The 22391-nt window shown below is 34.4% G+C and overlaps 2 protein-coding genes across 3 annotated transcripts; one reads left to right on the top strand and one right to left on the bottom strand.

Moving 5' to 3' along the window:
- The first annotated feature begins 289 nt into the window (after window positions 1–289).
- On the top strand, window positions 290–6126 carry LOC138321877 (cation-dependent mannose-6-phosphate receptor-like). 2 transcript variants are annotated; one of them, XM_069265883.1, is made up of 4 exons: window positions 290–571; window positions 1933–2129; window positions 3874–3990; window positions 4705–6126. In XM_069265883.1, the coding sequence occupies exons 1-4, from the start codon at window positions 429–431 to the stop codon at window positions 4707–4709; spliced, it is 462 nt and encodes a 153-aa protein (XP_069121984.1). In that variant the 5' UTR covers window positions 290–428; the 3' UTR covers window positions 4710–6126. The 2 variants fall into 2 exon arrangements, with proteins under 2 accessions (XP_069121984.1, XP_069121983.1); XM_069265882.1 differs by having other exon boundaries at window positions 294–571; window positions 3874–3986.
- Window positions 5739–18898, bottom strand: LOC138321878 (atrial natriuretic peptide receptor 1-like). The gene is made up of 22 exons (XM_069265884.1): window positions 18761–18898; window positions 17920–18054; window positions 16628–16763; window positions 16305–16396; window positions 15994–16135; window positions 15164–15245; window positions 14749–14860; window positions 13706–13774; window positions 13382–13459; window positions 12898–13002; window positions 12639–12710; window positions 11803–11962; window positions 11247–11399; window positions 10583–10751; window positions 10175–10324; window positions 9729–9852; window positions 9039–9107; window positions 8365–8539; window positions 7788–7886; window positions 7480–7571; window positions 6429–6829; window positions 5739–5875 (listed from the first exon to the last, which is right to left on the bottom strand). Exons 1-21 carry the CDS (start codon window positions 18878–18880, stop codon window positions 6773–6775), a joined length of 2391 nt encoding a protein of 796 aa, XP_069121985.1. The 5' UTR covers window positions 18881–18898; the 3' UTR covers window positions 5739–5875; window positions 6429–6772.
- Between the last annotated feature and the right edge of the window lie 3493 nt (window positions 18899–22391).

Genomic DNA, 22391 nt, shown 5'->3' with positions numbered 1-22391 from the left:
TTGACGTGATCAGACCAATTGGCATTTGAATTAAAAGTTATCCAAAGGTGTCTATGAAATTGACTTAAATTTAGAAAGTTATCATCAAAAATCAAATCTAAATCTTCATCAATGTCATAAGATTTTGAAATGAAAAGCACTTCATTCTTTTTGGGATTTAAATATTTTTGCGACGAGAATTGGTGGGTACGTGCTATCGCGAGAACAGCCGAAGCTTCTTGTCCCTATATACCTCTCTGATATAATACAAATGTGTATATATACAACGCAATTTGCATCATCATAGTTCCGGTATTAAAACTTTGTATGGTCTCCATTTAACGAATAGCCAATCACATAGCTTGTTACAACGAAAAGCTCATGCTTCTTGGACCAGGACATCCTGGAAATACTCTGTTTCAGAAGGGTTCCCGACCGTTGGATTGAATATGGGTTTTACTGTCATACCTAACCTTGTATTTCTTGTTATATCATTACTTATACGCGAGTCGACGGCTGGATGCAGTTTTCCACAGCACAATGCGGAAAATGACGAACTTGAAGCTCGGATACAACCATTGCTTGGGAAAAGGTTTGTGACTCCACACGAGAAATATCAGGAAAGCCCTGCATTTGAATAACAGTCCTGTATTTGAGAGATCATTTAGTTACGCAAATGCAGGATTCTAATACATGAAAGAGGGTTAAGTTGTTTTGATTATTTTTATCAAAAAACGCATCAAAATTTTACATTGCAGCATGACTAATACATGTACATCTATACATGTACATTATTACTCAAATGGAAACAAATTTCATTATCTAAAAGTTTATAAAAGTCACAAACAAAATCACCTCTGTTGCTTACTCTGGGGCTAAAAGTAGAACACAGGTAAAACTCAATCAACCAAGACATTTGCACTAAAATTCACTCATTGCTATACACTAGTCAATGGAGAGCACCTAACTTGTCATTTTATGACAATGTGTGTGAAAATGACAAAGTGAGACATTACAATTCAATAGTTCATGCACTAAAACATAGAACTTTAGATCTGTAATATGGATATCTGAAAATTATGACGCCCCTATTTAGCCCATCTTATTCAAATTTATTATGTAGGTTCCCCTATGGCCCTAATTGTGCATATTGCATTTGGATTGGTCGGTCAACAAGATGGCCGACTGGCCGCCATCTTTGATTTTGGTATTTGAAATTGTTACTGCTATTTCTCAGATAGGGACGCCAAGATCACTCTGGGATCTCTTGTTTACATCAATTTTCAAAACAAGTGTATCCATTTTCATTTCAAAGAATCTTGCATTTGCGTTACAAAATGATCCCTTAAATACATGACTGTTACTCGAATGCAGGACTATCCCGCATACACGGGAGTGTCCCCAACCTGATCATTCAATGTAGTAGATAAACAATGCATTTCTTAAGTCTGCTAACATCAATGACAATAAGATCATAGGCTATTAAAATCCCCTTTTATCAATGGTCAGCTGTCTTTTCATTCCAGATTGATTCTTTGCATCTCTCATTCTCAGAAAGTACTAAAATGATCTTCATCAAATTCCATTTGCAGGTTCCGCTTGGTTCGTAGTTTATAATGCATGTTGTAAATTGCAACGGATGGAAAAACTATTGCTGACAACTTGAATTTTGACAATTTAAGTAATGAATGTCAGCGTTTGAAGTTGTTATTGCTTTATATATATTAGTACTGTTATTTTTCTGAAGTTCTGAAGGTAAATTTTCGACAGTCGTGTATTTTTGGTGTTGACAATTGATGTTTGTTATAGCTAGAATGTGTCAAGAACAAGAGTCTCTAGTTATACATACAACATATTAAAACCCATTGGAATAAAGTACATGGGATGATACGATATATATAATTATGACAGATAAATGTACAAACAAACATTTTGATTCAATTTTTTTTACAGATATACAACAACAGATGTAAGCGGGGAATATCTTTATGTTATTGGAATATGTACAGATGCAGTGGATGTAACGGAGTTTCCAGGCACCAACAACCAACACATTGGAGTGTTACAAATACAGAAGGTTGATGGTAAACCAGATTTTCAACGAAGTCATATCATCGGGAAGTACAACAATGCAGCTTTAAGCAGAGGGAGTAAGTACAATTCATCAATTCACAACAACCACTAGTACACCTGTTTATATTGCCAAATGCCATCACACATCATTATTTGGGATGGATACCATACTCGATACAGACACAGAATCGGTAACATTTTAAAAAAGTACATACCCGTTTCAAAAGTATCGATACTCATACTCTTATCGGTATTTGCAAAAAAAAAAATAAATAAAAAAAAATAAATAAAAAAAAAAAAATAAATAATTACAAAAATTTAAAAATAAATTGATCACATTATTTTCTAAGGAAATTTGACATGTAAAAGTGACTAAATGAAGGAGGCAGGCGCTGCTTGTAAGAACATGAATAACATGATGTATAAGTCTTGAAATTATGTTTTATAATGGAAAGTGAACGCTGTTTTTCAGAAAGTACTAAAGGGATCCATCTCGCATTTCATAGGTACATGTAGGTTCACTTATTGCCATAGTTAGGTATATTGCATTTTGAAACTAATTGGTCAGCAAGATCGCCGCCAGCTGGCGGTCATCTTAAATTTTGATGGTTTTAAGTTTGTTCCCACTATTTCTCAGAAAGTACTGAAGGTATCGCTCTCAAACTTTTTTTCATGTTCCCCTAAGGTTTTAGCCATTCATATTGTATTTGGGACCAATCGGATAACAATATGGCTGACCACAATTTTGGATTTTGATAATTGAAGATTTTTACCACTATTTCTCGGAAAGTTAGGACGGTATCGTTCTCAAACGTTACTTGTGTTTTCCTAGGGCCCTAGTTGTTCATATTACATTTTGGGACTGATCGGTTAACATGATGATGGCTGACAGGCAGGCATCTTGAATTTTGATAATTTCATGTTGTTTCCTCTGTTTCTCATAAAGTATGAAAGGGATCTCTCTCAAAGTCCATATGTAAGGTCCCATACTGTCCTTGTTGTGCATAGCGCATTTGGGTACGAATCGATCAAAATAATAGCCGACAGACAGACATCTTGGATTTCAGTAGAAATTACCTCTATATCTTAGAAAGAACCAAAGGGACCTGTCTCAAATATCATAGGTAGGTTTCCCTAAGGACCCTAGTTTTGCATATGGCATTATGGGACCGAACCAACAACACGATAGCCAACAAGTTTAAAAAGCAGACAAAAGATCCCTCTTTCAATTGCCAGACATAAAACATTAGGCTCCAAGATCCCTCTGGGATCTTTTCAAGTTATACCTTCAACTGTATATTTTATTGTCAAGATATTACTTTTTTAATCGTAAGGTTCATTGAACGGAGCTCTTTCTGACGTGTCAGTGTTCTAGTTTTATTAAACATATGTTATATTCTACTTTTGAGTATCTTTGTTTTATTATGCATTGTTGCCTTGATATTTCATCGTTTGATGTGATATTTCATGATTACGTTTAATTATCATCAAATGTGATGTTATCCTGTATTGCTAACCATAAGTAAGCAATGACATGTGTGTGTTACTATCTTTGTTAAGGGGAAACAACTCATATAACCTGATTGTACTATTTTGACCTGATAATCTATTTTTCTACATGTTTTATTACCACATTTATTGCGGTCATATTTACAGTCCAGATTGAAATAATGAAATAAAAGAAATTGCTCTTTCAAAATATTGTTTACTGAATTACTATGACATGTTTCAAAGACATCACTCTGTTGTTATGACTAGAAATTGTCTGGCGTTTATCTGATTATTGTCACATTATATAAACTTTCTGTCACTTTTTTTCAGCTGATTGGATTCTTCTTGAATACAAAGACGGGGATCAGTACCATTCACATTGTAACATAGAGAATCGACGTGCTAGAATCATGATAACTTGTGATGAAGAAGTTAGCGTTGGAGTAGGTACACATTATTTGGATCTTAAACTCATACACATTAAATTACATAATTTTGTCAAAGTTTACTGTTTTGTATATCTCAGGGATCATAACAACACTTCTAAAACCTGCAGTGTTGACTCACACCACCGCTGAGGCATTTATCATTATTCATATTAGCACTGCAAACAATAGGTCAAAGTTCATAACACCATTCAAACTAGGTTTATCATTCAGATAATAGGTCAAAATTCATAATACCACTGAGACTAAGTCAAAGTTTGAAACACCACTGCAGACAATATGTCAAATTTCGTAACACTACTGAGACTATGTCAAAGTTCGCTATACCTGCAGACAATAGGTCAAAGCTCACTGGTACTAAGTCAAAGTTTGTAACACCAATGAGACAAGGTCAAAGTTAAATCCACTGCTGACACTTAAGATTAAAAACTCTACTGTGTAGCACTGCTAGAACAAGGTCTTAGTTCACAAACTGCTGATATAATTTCAAAATTCATAAAACTACTGAGACAAGGTCAAAGTTGATAACACTACCAGATTAGTTCAAAGTTCATTACTCCACTTTGTTGAAGTAAAAAAATACAATATGGTTTGTTAAGTTAGTGAATAAAACAGTACAACATTGTTTTATATGATCACAAATCATTACATTAAATTATGTCTTCATTCGACTTTCGTTTTACTTCTCAGTGATGTGTTCTTTTATTTATTTCAGTCTGAAACAGTGAAAATGTTTGAAGAAAATATCAACAAGACAGATGACTGTTATTATTTGTTTGAGATGGCCTCTAGCGCAGTGTGTCCTACCAAGTCAACCCACAGATTGTTAGTAAATACATTCTAAATTTAACCTTGGTGTTTTCAGATCTTTAGATATACATGTAAAATCTCTGATACTTTCTGTCGAAGAAAATATATTCGTGATTCCAACATAAAGCTTGTTCATCGTCACAATACATCAAACTTGGTTATCAGCCTGATTGGAATGAAATCATAAAATACATCAAGAAAAATTACTTCTGATGATTTTTAGTTAATGCGGAGCTTAATATATTTCTGACAATTACCTGTATCAATAATGTGGCAATCCAAAATTTCCTTATACATTTTCAGTTCTTTACTTTTTTATATTCTTATATTCATGCATGATATTAGACTGTTGTGCAATAGAGAAAAGCTATGAGATACTTTACGATGCTAATTGGTTTGCAGTCAGATAAGCTTTAATAATGTGTATGGGCGGTTGTCAGTACGGCTTACGATGAACGTCATACACAGTCGCATGGTTGGTCTCGCGTTAACCGTTCATCATTTTACCGTAAAATATACCGTTCGTACATGCATATAACATGTGTATTATGTATATGTATTTTTATGCAAGAAACTGTAAAATTATCTACAATGGCATATTGAGAAAGAACTATTCAAAAGTAATGCATAATGTCAGAAAGGATATTTCTGATAATTGCTAGATTTCATATATTCAATTATTTGTGAGTTTTGGTCAATATCATATCGATCACTATTTCATATACATATGATGATAATTTATATAACCAATAAATGTACTGTAACACTCTATAGATTGCTTAAAAGAGATATTTAGAACAGTATAATATATTATTTAGAACCTTTAAAGCACGTCATAAGGGCATTTTTTAATAACCAGACCCATAGTTTTTCGTCTCGTCGAGATCTAGGACGTGGTCCTTCAATATTCGACTCGGTCACTAAAAATTAGACCGTCTCTATAATATTAAACTGATGTCACATCATTGAACCCGGTTGCTGAAAATTAGACCGCCGCTACAATATTAGACAGCGGTGACCAAAATTAGACCTGTCACTGAAAATTAGACCGCTAGTACATCATATTAGACCGGGGCCTATTTAGTACCATGGTGTTTATTTTAAGACCATTTTGCTCAGAATTAGACTTATTCTGATATTATGCCCGTTCTGAAAATTAGGGCAATTTAATACTTTATGGTCGTCCAGTGTTGGGAGGTGAGTGTATAGGATGGTTTCATTATGTATTCCAACTGTATGGAGGATATAAAAATGTGACTTCTGTAATTATCTCTTTATTCACTAGGTCATGCAAAGATGCTAATAAATATCTATATCATTTCTGCAATATGTCCTTGAATCATTTATTAATATTTATGCCAATTTCATGGCAATAGGGAAATAGACGGAAACGACATTGTATAATCAGAAATATGAATAACCATTGCTCACATGTGTCACAATTTTACATCTTTATTGTATACTATCCGAGTCAAATTCATTCACCCATTTCCGGTTATACTACACCTACTATTGTGGAAAGGTGGCTCTTTATCTGAAATGCAGATTGTGATTATTAGAAAAATCGGGGACCGATTAAGTAAATAGCTATCGACTACATAACAATTTTGCTGGTTATAGTGCATGGACTTAACAATCACTGGTTGCAGATGCCGTTTCGCAATTGTGTTACACAGTCACAGTTCAAATTTCACAAATCAAGTTGTAAAGAGTCAAGTTGAAAAATGATTAAAAAAACCCGGTAATAAAACACGTGAGAATTGTAAAATGACAGATGTTCAAATAAGATACAGGCGTGATCTTTTGGTGAAGACCGCAAATTATAAAATAAAAAAGTTCAGTGATTCCATGCAAACATTTAATTAACAACACCTGAAACTTGGCAAGATTTACGTTATCTATATCTGAACAAGCGGTACTAAATATATTGTTGAATATCTGTTTATAAGAATGTGTAAATTTTAAATTCCGCTTTAAACCTCTCTGATTTCTTCTCCAAGAAGCCAATATGTCGTCATCGCACCTTTGCCCTGAAACGGATAAAGAATATATTACAGCACACTGACGAAGAACAAGCAGTACTGTATTATATAATTTCTAATTAGAACAGTCATATAATCAATTAAATGCAATTATTGCTAGGCTTGAAATCCCCATTAAAAAATGGGTTAATGATATCAACTTAGCGAAGTGATTCCATTGCTTCTATCAGATCAATTATGCATTATATCAAATTCTTTTATTATGAAAGATTTGCATAATGTAATGAAATGTTCTCATTTGCCAATATTACACAATCCCGTAGTTGTTGTCTGATAAGCCAGCAGCATTACCAGATGCAACTTAAATTTCCAAAGGGTTGCTGTACTGTTGTAATATCTAACCCTCTCTCGCGAAACTGAAGGCCGTGGGCGATAATAAATGAAGCAGGTAGGCTGGTCATTTGATACAAATCGGTAGGCCTGTGATAGGTCGTTTTTTTGACCTACCATCATCAGATGGTGGGCTATTGATATCGCTTTTTTTCCGTGTTCCGTGGTACGTCCGTCTGTTCTTCCTCTTGTTTTCTCATGAAATGTCTTCAGTTTTGCTTTGACAGTGATAGTTATATGTACCCCTGGACTATCGAGGATGTACAAATGTATCGGTTGTTGATTACTATTAAAGTGTATACATTTACCTTAACGGTAATTTCACCTCTTGTTTCTATCAAAAAGTTGCCGAATGCGTCCAACATGCCTTTTGTGTCTTCACTCATGTGGATTTTCATTGCTGAAGCGAAATATAACAAACGTTACTGAACACTTACAAATTTAAGTGGTTATTTTATTTTAGAACTTTTCGTGAGCTAAACTAATATTAATTGTTTTTATGTATAGTGCTTAAAAGCACAGTGACGATTTCGCAAATTTATTTTTGTGCTAACATATTATAGTCATTACTTGAACTAGTGAACGTCTATAATGCTCTACTCGGTTGCTATCCTACCTTCACCGTTGGACTCCATTCTAGACGCGGTGTTGACGGTGTCCCCAAATAAACAGTATCGTGGCATCTTCCTACCCACAACACCAGCGCAAACAGAACCTAAGGTAATGCAAATATGAAATAAAGTCATAAAGTAATTATTTGAAATAGACTTTAGTTATTGCAAATATAAAATAGACATTAGTTAACGCATATAGACTTTAGTTATTGCAAATATAAAATAGACATTAGTTAACGCATATATGAAATAAAGTCATAGGTAATTATTTGAAATAGACTTTAGTTATTGCAAATATAAAATAGATATTAGGTAATGCAAATATGAAATAAAGTCATAAGTAATTATTGGAAATAGACTTTAGTTATTCCAAACATAAAATAGACATAATGGTATGCAAATATGAAAAAGACATAAGGATCAATCAAATTTGATTTGAAATAACAACTGTACTTGGCGAATTATCTGTCATAATATTTCCTAAAAAGGATGATGACGAGCAGGAAAACAAGATTCTTCAATATTTTGTTTCTTGGTGCAAAATACTCAAGTAGTTGTTGATAGTTACTATTTTTTTACCTGAATGAATGCCAATCCTTGCTCTTAGTATGGCGTCCGGCTTGTGACGTATTTTAAACTTGACTACGTTTTCCAGAATACTCAAGGACATCCGGGCAATCTGACGGACGTGTTCGGTGCCATTCCGTACCGGAAGTCCTGATACCACCATGTAAGCATCTCCGATAGTCTCAACCTAATCAAAATTTAAAACTTGGCAAAATGGTTCCAAACGGAATATAATTTACAACTTGTGGACTATTCACCTCCATTCAAAAATTTCGGCTACATATGACATTTGTCAAGAAAACACTCAGCATATTACTCTTCAAATCAAATGATATACCTTTCTCTGGGACTGTTGCCGGTAGATGTCTGATCTATTGAATGATACTGTAAAACTAAGGTTCATCTTCATCAATGGAGCAAAGTATTCGTTTCGATAATATTTTTTTTATTGAAATTAGTATTTTGATGCGAGATATTTAAATTGCGATAAAAAAGCCAACATTTGAATGAACGCATTGAATAAAAACAATAAAATGACGATAAAGCTTGTCTTTCAATCCAAAGTAGAAGATGAAAGAGGAACCGAAAATTTCTGTATTGAGTATATATACACTGTATCTTTATTTAAATCCATATTTTTGTTAATAGCTACAAAATATGAGGAATTGGTTGTTGTGATTACTTACCTTATACACGTCATAGCTTTCCAGTATGCTATCAAAACACGTGTAGAGGTCGTTGAGGAAGTCAACAACCTTAGATATAAAAGGAAAAAAAGATACTTTAAGTACTAAGATTAATAAATTGTACACAGTAAACACAGTTTGTAATTTATATTGTAAACAATATTGCAGTTTACAAGTGTAAACGCAGATAAATTCTCGAGGGTTGTATTTCACATTTTTGCAAGTGTAAATAGTTATTCGGCTCTCCATTATATTGCAGTTGAAAAAAATAAGCCCATGCATTCAATTACATATTGTTGTATACTATTAATAATAAGGCACAGACTTACAGCCAGACGCCGTTTTACATTTACGTGCATCCTCGATACTCCAGGGGTTCCGATCACTTACGATCTCTACACCCCTGGACTATCTCATAGTGGAATTGAAGGCAGCGCAGCGGAAAACATTTGACCAATCACAGGCTAGCAAAGATTTCCTTTGAAGACTGCAGAGAGAGCGACGCCTAACATCAGAGCCACAGTGTACCGTTATACGGCTCTTTTGATGCACATCAAATGACTAAATTACCTGTTCTATGATGTTGCCTCCTGTGTTACTATGAGATAGTGATAGTCCAGGGTGTAGAAATCGTAAGTGATCGGAACCCCTGGAATATCGAGTGTGATTTACGTGTTACTTCCGTTGTACCTGCATCGGAAGACTTGAGGCGGAAAGGTTAGTGAATCCCACGATGTCACTGAAGTAAATAGTCACTGTCTCAAATGCCTCCGGTGCTACATTATGTCCGTTCTTCAACTGGTCCGCGACACTCCTGTTGATAGTAAACAAATCGACTGTCAATATTGTAAACAAATACGAAAATTGTTTAGCATCTATTATGCGACTGTGACAGCAGTATTCTATTCTGGGGCTGAAATTAGAATTTGGAATCTCAATAAAATCTAAAAAAATGGTTGGTATACTTATACACATGGTAACATGATATTTTTTTTTTTTTATTTTAACTAACTTATTAAGTTTTGAACAGTATAAATGTACTGTTTAAAGTTTATATATATACACTCCCTCTAGAGGACTAGTAATTATAACTAAATTATTAAGATGGATGATTTTTAAAAATGGTATATACGTACCTTGGAAGGACTTCATACAGTAGCTCCTCTGACTTTCGCTTTTCGTCCAGGAAAGCACGGGTTCTTTCCTCTACAAGATCCTCCAGGTTGTTCGCATACTGTTCCATCCTCTTGAGTAATGAATCTAGTATATTATGCCCAGCGGATATTCTATTGAAATAAAGAGTGCCCTTAAATACACGACAGAACAAACATTATGTACATCATCAAGTATATTTGTATCTAACGTGGTATATTCATTTCAATCTATGGATTTCTTAGATCATATAAATCCCATATACATTTTATGTAAAATTAACATACATGTGTTTGATGTAAACAGAACAGTTGCTACCTAACACTATTTACGATTAAGGCAAGTATTGAATTTTAATTGCAATGAACATTTACATGACCTCATTCCTTTACCCGGAAAGTTTTCGAATTGTCCTCGTCAGAGATTGAAAACTAGGTCTCAGTTTTGGATCTTCATTCCAGCAATCTTTCATAACTTTTATAAGTTCGTTCTTTTCGGTTGTCTGAGGGATCATGGGACGGAATGGAGGGTTAAGTCCAACTTGTATTTTGCTAAGTACATCTGTAAAGGGAAAAATGCATTTAGATATCGCATATACACATACCAGTCGGACGGGTTATTCACTGTTATAAATTTGTGTTGCGACTTGAAGATAACTATTACATATATGCTCTGATGTTTTCACTATTCCTATTGGTTAATATATGATCATGTGGAGTTATATATATAGTATATACGACTCGCGGTTCTATTTTAGAAACACAGAGTCAATATTCCTTTTGTTATGTCACAACTGCGTGACATTGCGCTTGTGGATTTCTGTATTCAGAGATTGAGTTCTTCAGGGTGTTGTTCTATGGCTATTGTTATTCTAATTAACATACTCATAGTTGATCTTTTAACGTTTGTCAAAGAAACTTCATAAATGGTGTAAAAATCAAGAACATTTGATTCGGTCAATATATCACCATGGTTGAATAAAAGCAAAGATGTATTTTGATAGGACGGCACACACCATATGGACTTCAGAAAGGTTCATAATTGATCGATATTTACCTGATATGTTGGCATGTTCTAATTCGTCTTCGTAAGGCTCATGTCTTGTCAATATTTCAAACAACATTATACCAAAGCTGTAGACATCGCCACTGTGTGACACGGTCTTGTTGGGTAGGTTTCGGACGTGTTCAGGAGCCACCCACAACTGCGCTGAAATAAAATTAACAGAAAATACTGTATGCATCAAACATGATAATCACGTTTAAACACAAGACGAGTGCCGTTATATGAAGTTTAAATATTGTCTTATTTTTATGTCCTCGATATTGTTACACACGCCCGTCCGAATCCCTCCCAGAGTTTATTGTGGTTCCATCATTCAAGGCACCGCAATGAACTGTGGGAGTTGTTGCGTCCGTTTTTCCCCGTCCTGCAATGATATAGGGAAGCGAGAACAAAAATGTCTGAAAGACATTGCTACTTTATTTCTATTTAGTAAACGATTCCTCTATATTACCCACCAGGCTCATCAGTCAGTATTATTAAATAAGTTGACTTATTGCATATTTGTTCTGAATATTTTTTTCCATGATAGCGTTTTATAAGGCTATACCTCTGCTGTTTTGAAAATCGACAGACTTGTGTTCTAGACGTCGTATCCGTGTCAATCCAAAGTCCGTTATCTTCAGAACAAACCGTCCATCTATCACGCAGTTGGAGCTGTTCAGGTTACCATGCACTTCTATGGGAGATCCATGCAGATAGGTCATACCCTTGTTAACACAGTTAAACGTTACGGTGTGACTACATTGTATTGATGTTGGCATTTTTCAGAACAACACCAACTAATGAGACATTATAACTATATCTACTCATCAATGACTAGTTCTTGAAGGTCTAAAAAGCTTTGTTTATTAATGACCACAGTTATCTGCCTTACGGGTAGGTATCCAATGGGACGTAATTACAGTATTTTGTGAGCTGAATTCACGTCATTTATGTATGGGGTAACGTTAGCAAAAAGATGCCTTCACAATCAATACCTACCCGCAAGGGCATATAACTGTAATATACAAATACATAATAACACAATAATTTACGTATGTTCTTTTGATATGAGTACGGGAGTAATTACTGATGTTTGTTTAACGTCATGATATCTGTATTCCTTGTACTTTGATATAAATTTGCGGCACTATTCGGACATATGGTAGCCACTAAAATTTGTGCGGGACTACACTGTAGTCTCTCCACTTGTGATGGAACGTAATTACTCTTTGTAATTTTCCCACTGAAATGATATAAGCGCGAGATGACATTATCATTCTTATCGTCATTACGTCACCAATAGAAACAATAGTCCCGCAGAAACAGTATTAAGATATCACGTGGTACTGGCATTAAAACCATTAGTATCGTTAATTGTCTTCATTGATTTGTAAAACTTACTTGTACGAGGTCGGTGAGGAGTGCGTTCTTAAAATCCATATCAAGTTGTATTGATTCATTCTCTAAAATATCCTAAAAAATCAGAAGAAATAACTTATTTTGACTTCGTAAATATTCAATTAGACACGTGACTTTGTACAATACATAATAAATCAAAACTATTCATTATAATTCTCAAAGTTTTGGTATATTATTGTGTTGAAAAAGAAATTTAAAGTTCATATGGCTATATTAGTATGACCATTTTGACACACCTTACCTGCAGACTACCACGAGGACAGTACTCTGTGACGAGGACAAGATGAGAAGGTTCCACCACTAGGCCCACCAGTCTAGTAAGGTTCGGACAGGCAATATCCCTCATCTGTAATATACGCAGACAACAACAAAACAAGGATATTATTACATACAATTTAGAAATGTTTCTAGTATTTTGTAGAGAGTACCAGGCATTCAATATTGACTGTCAGATAAAACCGTTACACGGCTTAGAACACAACAAAATGAAGATTTATTAAAAAAAAAAAAAAAAAAAAAGCAACAACAAACAAAACAAACAAACAAGCAAGTTTTTAATTTCACAAGATTGATTTTTATGATTTTAAATATGTATGTATACAATGATAAAGATGAAATACTAGTGCTTGCTTGGAGCAGAAAATCGTAATTATAATTGCGGTATATTGTTTTTGCTTTGATTTATATTCATGATTATTACTGAAAACAGTATGAAAATCACTTACCTGTTTCAGTTCCATAAGACTAACTCGATCAGCGTGGAACTGTTTTATCTTTAACTTTTTGGTGGCTACAGTATTACCCTGACATAAAATGAAAAATACTTTTACTTTTACGAACTTATTGGTACGTGATGGTATCGTTTGTGAATCGTCGTATAGCAGGTATCGGATATGATATTTTCGCAATTTCGTGAGACAATGTTGCGATCGCTAACATTTAATCCAACAAATATTAAGTAATGCGTAAATTATAATCAAAATCTCATATATATCTAGAGTTAATATTTTAAAGCGAACTTGATCAATGCTGGTGGACTTAAGATTTACTTTATAAAAGGCTGTCGTCGTAAACATTTGTGCTCCATCGTCTTTCGACTTGCTGTCACCGCCAAGGGACTGCAAAGATAAAATTGAAAATATACTTAAGCATTAAATTATCTTCTTATGGCATCTATGGTTTACAAGTGTATTTTCATAATTCGTTAGCGCGCATTATGAGATGAATGTCTTCAAATCTCTGGCGTCTATATGGATATAGACCATAGATGCCATAGGAAGATAGTTTAACACTTACATTTACATTATTAATTCATTTTTGGGTCTCTGCATTAACATTGTTTAAGCTAGACCAGGAAAAAACCGTTAATCAATGACGATTTAATCCACGAGATGGAACAGCCGTTTTGAGGTGACGTCATAATGGTCACGTTTTGGATGTCAGTTATACCCTCATAAACTTTACTTTGCCTTGAGTAGTTTATATAGTAGAAGTGACAAGTAAATGTAAATATACATTTGTAGTATATAATTCGTTGCATAAACACTGTTACAATGCATAGGTTGATGAGCTCTTTCAATCAGTACAATGTCTGATCAAAGTGGAGCTCGGGTAGTGTAATGATGTACACAAAGAGAGTAAGAATCAAATCCTCAAAAGACAGAAGACTCTATAGAGCGGAAATGTCTCACACAAGATAAAATCTTTATAAACTTGAATTAATACATCAGTCCTGATTTAAGGTGTTATAACTGGTACCCAGGGAGATCTTGGAATTGATGATAGGCGCTATGAATAGGAGCCAGAGAGATTTGGGAATTGATATTGTCACATGGACTGAAACGTGGATTTTTGATAATCAAAATTGCGATATTTGGCTTGAACTGTTAATATAATTCCATTTATTCACAAAAGATATTTTTCTCAATAGATTCTGTCTTTCAGCTTAGCAAATCAGCAATCAGCATCTATCATTAGTTAGCGTAGGATGTAAGCGGAATATTAACAGACAAAAACGACCGGAAGTTGATTGACCAGCTTTGCTGCAAAGGACATTTGTTATGTGTGAAAGACACGCTAGTCGTTAGTGTACCTGAGCAAGCGATAGCCTGCTAATGATTCGACTTCCAGTAGTCGTTGCCAGTAAGTCAGTAGATTTGATCTTCCACCATAAACTGTGCAAGTCAGACTCAAGCTTCATTTTCCTAAAAGTGAATTGTTAACGAGATTCATCATCAAGCATATGTACATAAAATAATCCTCACTTTATTGTTTATTATCGTAGGAAATCATAAACAAAAACTGACGTATTTTCGAATACATGCAGGTTATTTTATTAGATATTCGACCATCTAACTTAAAAACACACCATTTCATATTTTTTCTTGGTTTTTTTTCTTCAAAAGAGCATTTTAAGTTATCTTTTTTTCTGGGTTAAGAGCGAATGCACATCACCTTCCAGAATAAATATGTTTACGGAATATTGTCTGTGAGCATTGTGGGTTTACCTGTACACTAGCGCTGCGATAATAGTAAGGACCACTATAACACAGGCAAAAGCGATCCCCGCTATTGTAACGGCAGGCAGCTCTACAAATCAGACAAGGTAGATATATTGTAATTCTGGCATTTTAATAGGTGGGTTCCGCATAGCAATGTGGCGTGGGAATAGTACGACTAACCGTCGATTGTTCCATCATCCAGTTTCTGTTACGTCCCAAAATCTCGTCGGAAGTTGGATTAATCGACGGTAAATAGTGCTTTTCTCACGTCATTTTGGTATCTCGACATCAACAAAATATTACATTTAATATTTTTACTGCATTGGTATTGCCGAATATTGATAATGTATTTGATTAATAATTCTTTTTGACAATTTCAGCAACGCAGTATTAACGGTTGAAATAACTACACACGTTGAAGCTGTAATAGGGATCGAACCACTGCTAGAAACACCTCATTTACTGAAACGAGCGGGCTGAAGAATCAATAGCATTCGGCTGTTGTATTCGATTTAATTATCCAATGTATAATGATCAAATTATTACTTCTTCCATAAATACTGTGATGTTTTTGAGAAAAAGATGCGTTGCTGGTAGCATATCAATATACACATAAATCAATTTTGAATTGAAAAAGTGTTAATTACATTTGTGTTTCATTCGAGTAAAATAGTTATGTTGTAGTTAATAACCAGAAAGATAACAAATTTTTCAAGTTGTATTGTTCATGTGCGCTACAGTGGAATGATACGTTTCATCCATATAATTAAACTGTTAATTAAGATATTCTGGCGCATCACTTTATACTTTATGCAATGTTATAAAGGAGTGCTTACCAAATGTTTGACATTCTGGTGCATCCCCAGTGAAACCACATCGAGGCTCGTTGACTGGCGGACCTTTTCCCTGGTACCAGTAAATGGAGATTCCATCGACGAACTTAAATTGCTGAAGTTCTCCAAAGTAATTACCTACAACCTGTTTAAATATCACCAGTTATTCTTTTGTACAAAATGAAGCAGCAAGACGTTTAATTACCGCGTTTGAAAGTATGGCATGAGATATTATTCTTCTTTACGATAACAGGAAAGATTAATCTACATTAAAAGGAGGCAATCAAAAGGTAAGCATAATTTCCAAAGTAAACCTCAAATTCGCCAGTAGAGGTATCCATGTCTAGCAGAGAAAAGTCGGTATCTCGGTCTCCATTGGTGTCTATTGCTATAGTTCCACCGATACCTGCAACAATTGAAAAATAATTTTATATAAAATATACATACATATAAGAAGATATATTCCAGCATATAATTCTCTATGGAATATATGGTCTATATATATAATTGTATTTCTGTATATTGTTTATGTTGTGCATTATTCTGCGCGAATTCATCAATACACCAACCTATTCAAAATTAATTTTGCGCTGAAATTTATTTCGCCAAAACAATACGTACACAGTAGCGCGTTTACCTTGAAAGGTTCGCCCCCATATCCGCCTCGTCAGGTTAAATCCGTCTCTGATACTGCCACCGCTGGTAAGAGTTTCGTTAAGGATTTGGGCATAAATCAGGAAGGAATCGTAAAACGCGGTAATGAAGATATTAACCTGTGGTAGAAAAACCGTTCGTGTTAGTTGATTCCGTAATCAAGAAATAAACAATAATTTATGAGGTGATATGAAATGTATTCAAAACAGAAAACGTGAGCCATTCATTAACGAAATGGCAACATTTTTTCTGAGGATGTTTTTGTTTTTTTGGTTAAAATATATTAGAACTAATTGACAGACTGTAGGCTGTTATGTTTGTTTATGCCCATTAGAGAAAATAATCAGCGTCCAATATCAATGTGAGGATAACCTTCTGTCCGAAATATAGAATTGCATTTCAGGGTTGGAACATTCTCTGTGAAATGAAATGACCGTCATATTCCATATAGTGATACAAAAACTTTCAATTTAAAATCTCCGTTGGTATATGAGGTTTCTTGAATACCCAGAATATCATGTCGTAAATTTGAAGAGCTCTAAAAATCATTGCTGGATAAGATAATTGGAGGTTTGACGTTTCTAGCAGTGGAAACCGTGACGTGTTTCCAGGCTATCATTCTGGTAATGTTTTGTTTTAACATATGAATAACGGTTATAATGTAGGATGCCATTAAATAAAATACGGCTACATCATTTGGCAATGATACTCAAACACGGAACCGGAAGTCTATCAAAACAGCAATAGAGGTGTGTCCACTTAAAAGGTTTACGCAAGCTTCGACACAAATATTCGTGTCATCCGAGCATTACGGACAGTGAACTGTATAATGCTTTATCTTGGACAAGGGTCACAGTAACCAGAAATCTAAACCACTTTTATTTATAAATATTTCGCTACAAAGATCATTCGACAGTCTTTTGCCATATACATTAATTAGGTCCGTTGGGCTAGCTTCCTGCTGAATGTTGATTATGAATTAAGGAAAGTAGCTAAATCAGATTAAGATAAATTATATCTTTAGACGAAATGACCACGAGAAGAGCGTCGATGTCAATGACCGAGGAATTTGAACATCAGCCACTTTCCAACAGGAAAACCATAAATGTACTCGGCCGATATGTGACCTAGGAAATCCCTGTCATCATGCTTGGAGAGGAAATATTAGGCCTTGGCGAGATAATTGACGATAAAGCCAAACAGCACGATCCATTGAACTCTTTATTGGTAATTAAGATAAACATATCCATCCATTTAAAACGTTCTAAACCTTACTTCAATATCGCCGTAAACAAAGTTGTAATCTTGTAAGGATCTATTTTTAACATCTTGTTCAAATTGCAGAAACTCGGAACTTTCTGGTCGGCGTGGTTGGACGAGCAGCACACTATCATAGGCAATTCTGGCTTTCTGTAAATGATTAAAGGGAGATAATTTAAAGAGAGACAATCAAAGTTATCGAAACAAAGATGCTTATCAATGATTGATTTGACCTCTTTTTGGTTTTCATCAATTTCGACTGTCCTTTGCTCCTTCCATTTTTTATTTGATATAAATTTGTCAATAATAACAAATTTTACATCAATCTATAATTTATCTACATGTAGGCCATCTGAGGAACTCTTTGTTCTTGTTACGGAGAGCTACATCAACATTTGTACTGCAAGATGTCTATCATTTGCCCGACACGCAGTATGGACACAGACACCAACCATGACTACAAACATCGGGGGTGATCTCAAAAGGCAAATTTCAGCCAACAATATTCATCTTATTCTATGTGTCTCCTATCGGACCCTCAAACGGTCACAGCAACACAACTATCCTCAATATCCAAATATATCCAATCTCGAATACATTCTGTACAATCTGTTTGAAGATCAACATTTATTTCTTTTTGCTTTATGATTGATAAAGAGATATGATCAGGAAAATCATCATACACCATATGAATAAATTCTAAAGGTTCCTTGTCCCAGAATGTTTTACGGAGCAAATACTGGAGTCGAATCCTTACTAAAACTGCGTATTTAAACATTTGAGTTCATGGAAACATAAGATAATATTTTGCTAGGTTCTGTACTAAAATTAGTTATTTCTATACGACTATACTTACTGCATCTTTTGCATCATTTCTCATCCAAGACATGTTACCAACATCATCGCCCACAAACAGACGGATGAAGATGACAGCGTAATCACCAAAGGCCATGCCAAGGTCATAGAAGGTCAACATAATGTCACGGAACGTATCGCCATGGCAACTGATGACGAATACTGTAACATATTTATGGAGTTAACATTTAAAGATGCTCCACCGCCGACAGAGCATAAATGATATTCTTCATTCGAACAATAATTTGTGTTTAAACGTGTATATATATGCCTAATTAACACAAAAAATAATATAAAATAATTTATTTCGCCTTTGGTGCATGTTCAATCAGTACTTCATTTCATATAGAATATAGTGCCACGGAATTTTTTCGGGATGCAATTAATTGTTTTTCTTATTTTTAACTTGAAGTAAAATTAGAAGCTCAAACTTTTCAATGGTGGTAATCGTGTAAAGCAAGTAAATTTTGTAACAGAAGAAAAATACTAAATCGACTGCTCCTGTTTTTGATAGTGAAAAAATACCATTTGTCAGCGGTGGAGCATCTTTAAAGTTATTATCACATGAGTGCTTCGGGATTATGTACATGTAAGACCTATTTTAAAATATGAATTAACGGAAAATAGCTTAATCAAATTAAAGGCACTATCAAGTGATAACGTGAGCAGATGTTTTCATGAGAATAAATAATAGCCTTGATTCAAAGTAGTCGATGTGATAAACGAAAATGCACGATCAATTTATTTTTGAACATAATGTGGTGTTTGTTTTTTTGTTTTTTTTTTTATTATTTTTTTTTATTTTGTTGTTGTTGCTGTTGTGCTTTTCTTGAACATTTACTAGTCATCTGTTTGATTATTTTTACAAAATTACAGAGTTGTATTTTCTTGATTTTAAGCTGTTTTTTCCGGGTACTCCGACATTTCCCCTCCCCTCCTGACCTTCACCTTTGATTAATCTCACTACTGCTGGGACGTTAGACCAACAAAACCAAACTTATTGCAGTTTTCCCACTAAGCGGATATGATACAAGTTATAGTGTAATTGTACAATTATATAAAAACTCCTGGTAGCCAGTCCTATGATATAATTATGTACTCACCTCGTGATCGCGCGCTGGCTGTCAACAACATTGCTCTGTGGTCGTATACACCGTTGGTATCAAACTCGATCATCTTACTGGATATCCCAGCCGAAGGGAACACGGCACCAAGACTAGTGCCAACTATTCGGTAAAACACGTGTACGCTGTCATACATGATGGTGATATCAGTCCAGTTGAACTGACGGAAAACCTCAAGGTAGAATTTCGCAAATTTGTTCATATTGTAGGCTAGTCTTGTTAGGGTGGGGAAATTTGACTTGTCTCCAAGGATACCACTTGTTCCAACTGGTGTTATTATAGGGATATTCCACGACGACGCCATCCGTCCGATCACGTTCACTGCCAGACTGCATGCTAAAAATAATTAACTTACATTATATATGATAATAATAATAAAAGTACTGCCAGAGGTTTCCTCATAATTCCAATTGTTCTGAAATCAGAACGATTTTTTAAGTGTTCCAGCAAAATTAATGTAGTGTAACTTTCTTACTTTTGGAGAAAATCGACTTTTTGTGTCCGTATTTCCCTGATGCAGATATTCACTTTTGCCATACTTGGAAGGTCTTTATCACTACGGTGCTTCTTCCCGTTGAAAACAAGCGTTTTGACGCCCTTCGCGGGTTAAGTTCATTTTACGAATTTAAAGTCAACAAAAGAAGCGGAACAATATCAAGAAACAATGCATTTTCAGCACTAATATCGACATTAGTCGGGCACAGAACTCGATACCAGATTTTAAGAATTTCCTGTAATAGTTGCAATAGAAAAATATTACGATGTCAGTAAAAAAATGTTTAATTTCTTTCGTTTGATTCAATTTCTAAATTTGATGACTTGATCCCGAACATTCCAGTGACGAGTGAATGAAACGGCAGTCAGTCCCGCCAAACAGTGACGTCACAATCACCGGAATGACGTCAAAAGTCAAAAGGAGTACACACTCATTCGGTTTAGTGAATGAATCTTTTCTTGATCATCAAAGAAGCGTTTCGCTTTGAGCGAAATCGTGTTAATAACAGGCAATTTGCTTTCGTTTTGAATACCATCTTCTGTATATATAATGAAAAATTTACAGGATAAACAGAATACACAGTCAATATCTTACAATACAAGTTTTATTTTGGTGTCGACAGGGAAAACCGAGATTCTCCTCGCATAAACGATAGCAGCATCGATATTAATTATAGCAAAACAAAAATGTCCAACGTTGGAAATATTGCAAGAACATTCATTATTTACATAAACCAGTAATTAGAATAAACATTTATTTCATCTAGACTAAATAATTTGCAAATCCCATACACTACCTGCAAGGAGGTGTCCTTGGCCTATCGCTACCCACGATGCTCTCGATCGTGGTTTTATATTATGTAACTTTTAATGGGATATCAAATCTAGATATATCTGTTTTCAACAGTTAAATTTCTATGAACACGTGTAAAACAAGCAGTCTGAACTGCTATTCCGAGACCGTAAAATGCAATCTTGGTCACCTCAGCCAAAACACAGGGGCACGCAAATTATAAAACTCTTTTAGCTTTTTAATTGTCATTATTGTTATATACACTGTATGTTATATTTAAACGAAAACATATTTTTACCTAAGAAGCCATGTTATATGCGTAGATCGTAAGAAAAAGGGCTTGGATACAATGAAATTCTCTTTGTAATTGATTTAGTCAGTTTTAAATATTGTCAAAATGCAATCCAATTATCAAGATTTCAAGACAAAAGATACACGTACATTATTAGAAAATGTATGTTGCACGAACATTGAAAGAAGATATGTATGATACAAAATGTATCTTTAACTAGATAAGCTTATATTTGTTGAAAAGGTTGGCAATCAGTCCCTCCCTCGGTGTGGTAAGCCTTTTAGTGGTTTAGATTAGAAATCGTAAAGGTATGATATAAAACACCGATGTCTATAACACATTTACATAGTCTAACATTTTATGACTTCTTTCATTCCTACTTCCATTTAGCATACTACGCAAGTAAGATGCTACCATATAGGTTGAATATCAACATTATCTACAAGTATTCATTACAAGAAGTTCACAGCGGACATTTAATGATTCTTAGAAATGGTGTTACTATTGGATTTCACTACCTTCAATGCATTCATTTTTGGATTATGTTCTTATTTCTTAACTCATGTTAAAGATACATACATAGTTCATTATCACGTTTAATGTTTCATTATCCAAATCTAGATATATCTGTTTTCAACAGTTAAATTTCTATGAACACGTGTAAAACAAGTAGTCTGAACTGCTATTCCGAGACCGTAAAATGCAATCTTGGTCACCTCAGCCAAAACACAGGGGCACGCAAATTATAAAATTAGGTTAGCTTTTTAATTGTCATTATTGTTATATACACTGTATGTTATATTTAAACGAAAACATATATTTTACCTAAGAAGCCAATGACATATATAATGTAAGTATCGGTTAGCTTGTAAAATGATAATAATAATAATAATCTGCATTTACATATTAAGAGGTTGTCTGTCTTTAC

Source organism: Argopecten irradians, chromosome 4 (genome assembly GCF_041381155.1).
Source record: "Argopecten irradians isolate NY chromosome 4, Ai_NY, whole genome shotgun sequence".
NCBI classification, from domain to species: Eukaryota; Metazoa; Mollusca; class Bivalvia; order Pectinida; family Pectinidae; genus Argopecten; species Argopecten irradians.
This window is presented reverse-complemented; position numbering and strand designations above follow the sequence as displayed.

Coding starts and splice junctions, on each gene's coding strand:
- LOC138321877 (XM_069265882.1), top strand. CDS start 429: ATGGGTTTTACTGTCATACCTAACCTTGTATTTCTTGTTATATCATTA. Junction 2,130..3,873: donor TGCAGCTTTAAGCAGAGGGA/GTAAGTACAATT, acceptor ACTTTTTTTCAG/CTGATTGGATTCTTCTTGAA. Junction 3,987..4,704: donor ATGAAGAAGTTAGCGTTGGA/GTAGGTACACAT, acceptor TATTTATTTCAG/TCTGAAACAGTGAAAATGTT.
- LOC138321878 (XM_069265884.1), bottom strand. CDS start 18,880: ATGTTGACCTTCTATGACCTTGGCATGGCCTTTGGTGATTACGCTGTC. Junction 13,775..14,748: donor GCAGGCTATCGCTTGCTCAG/GTACACTAACGA, acceptor TTATCTTTGCAG/TCCCTTGGCGGTGACAGCAA. Junction 12,711..12,897: donor GTCCTCGTGGTAGTCTGCAG/GTAAGGTGTGTC, acceptor CTGATTTTTTAG/GATATTTTAGAGAATGAATC.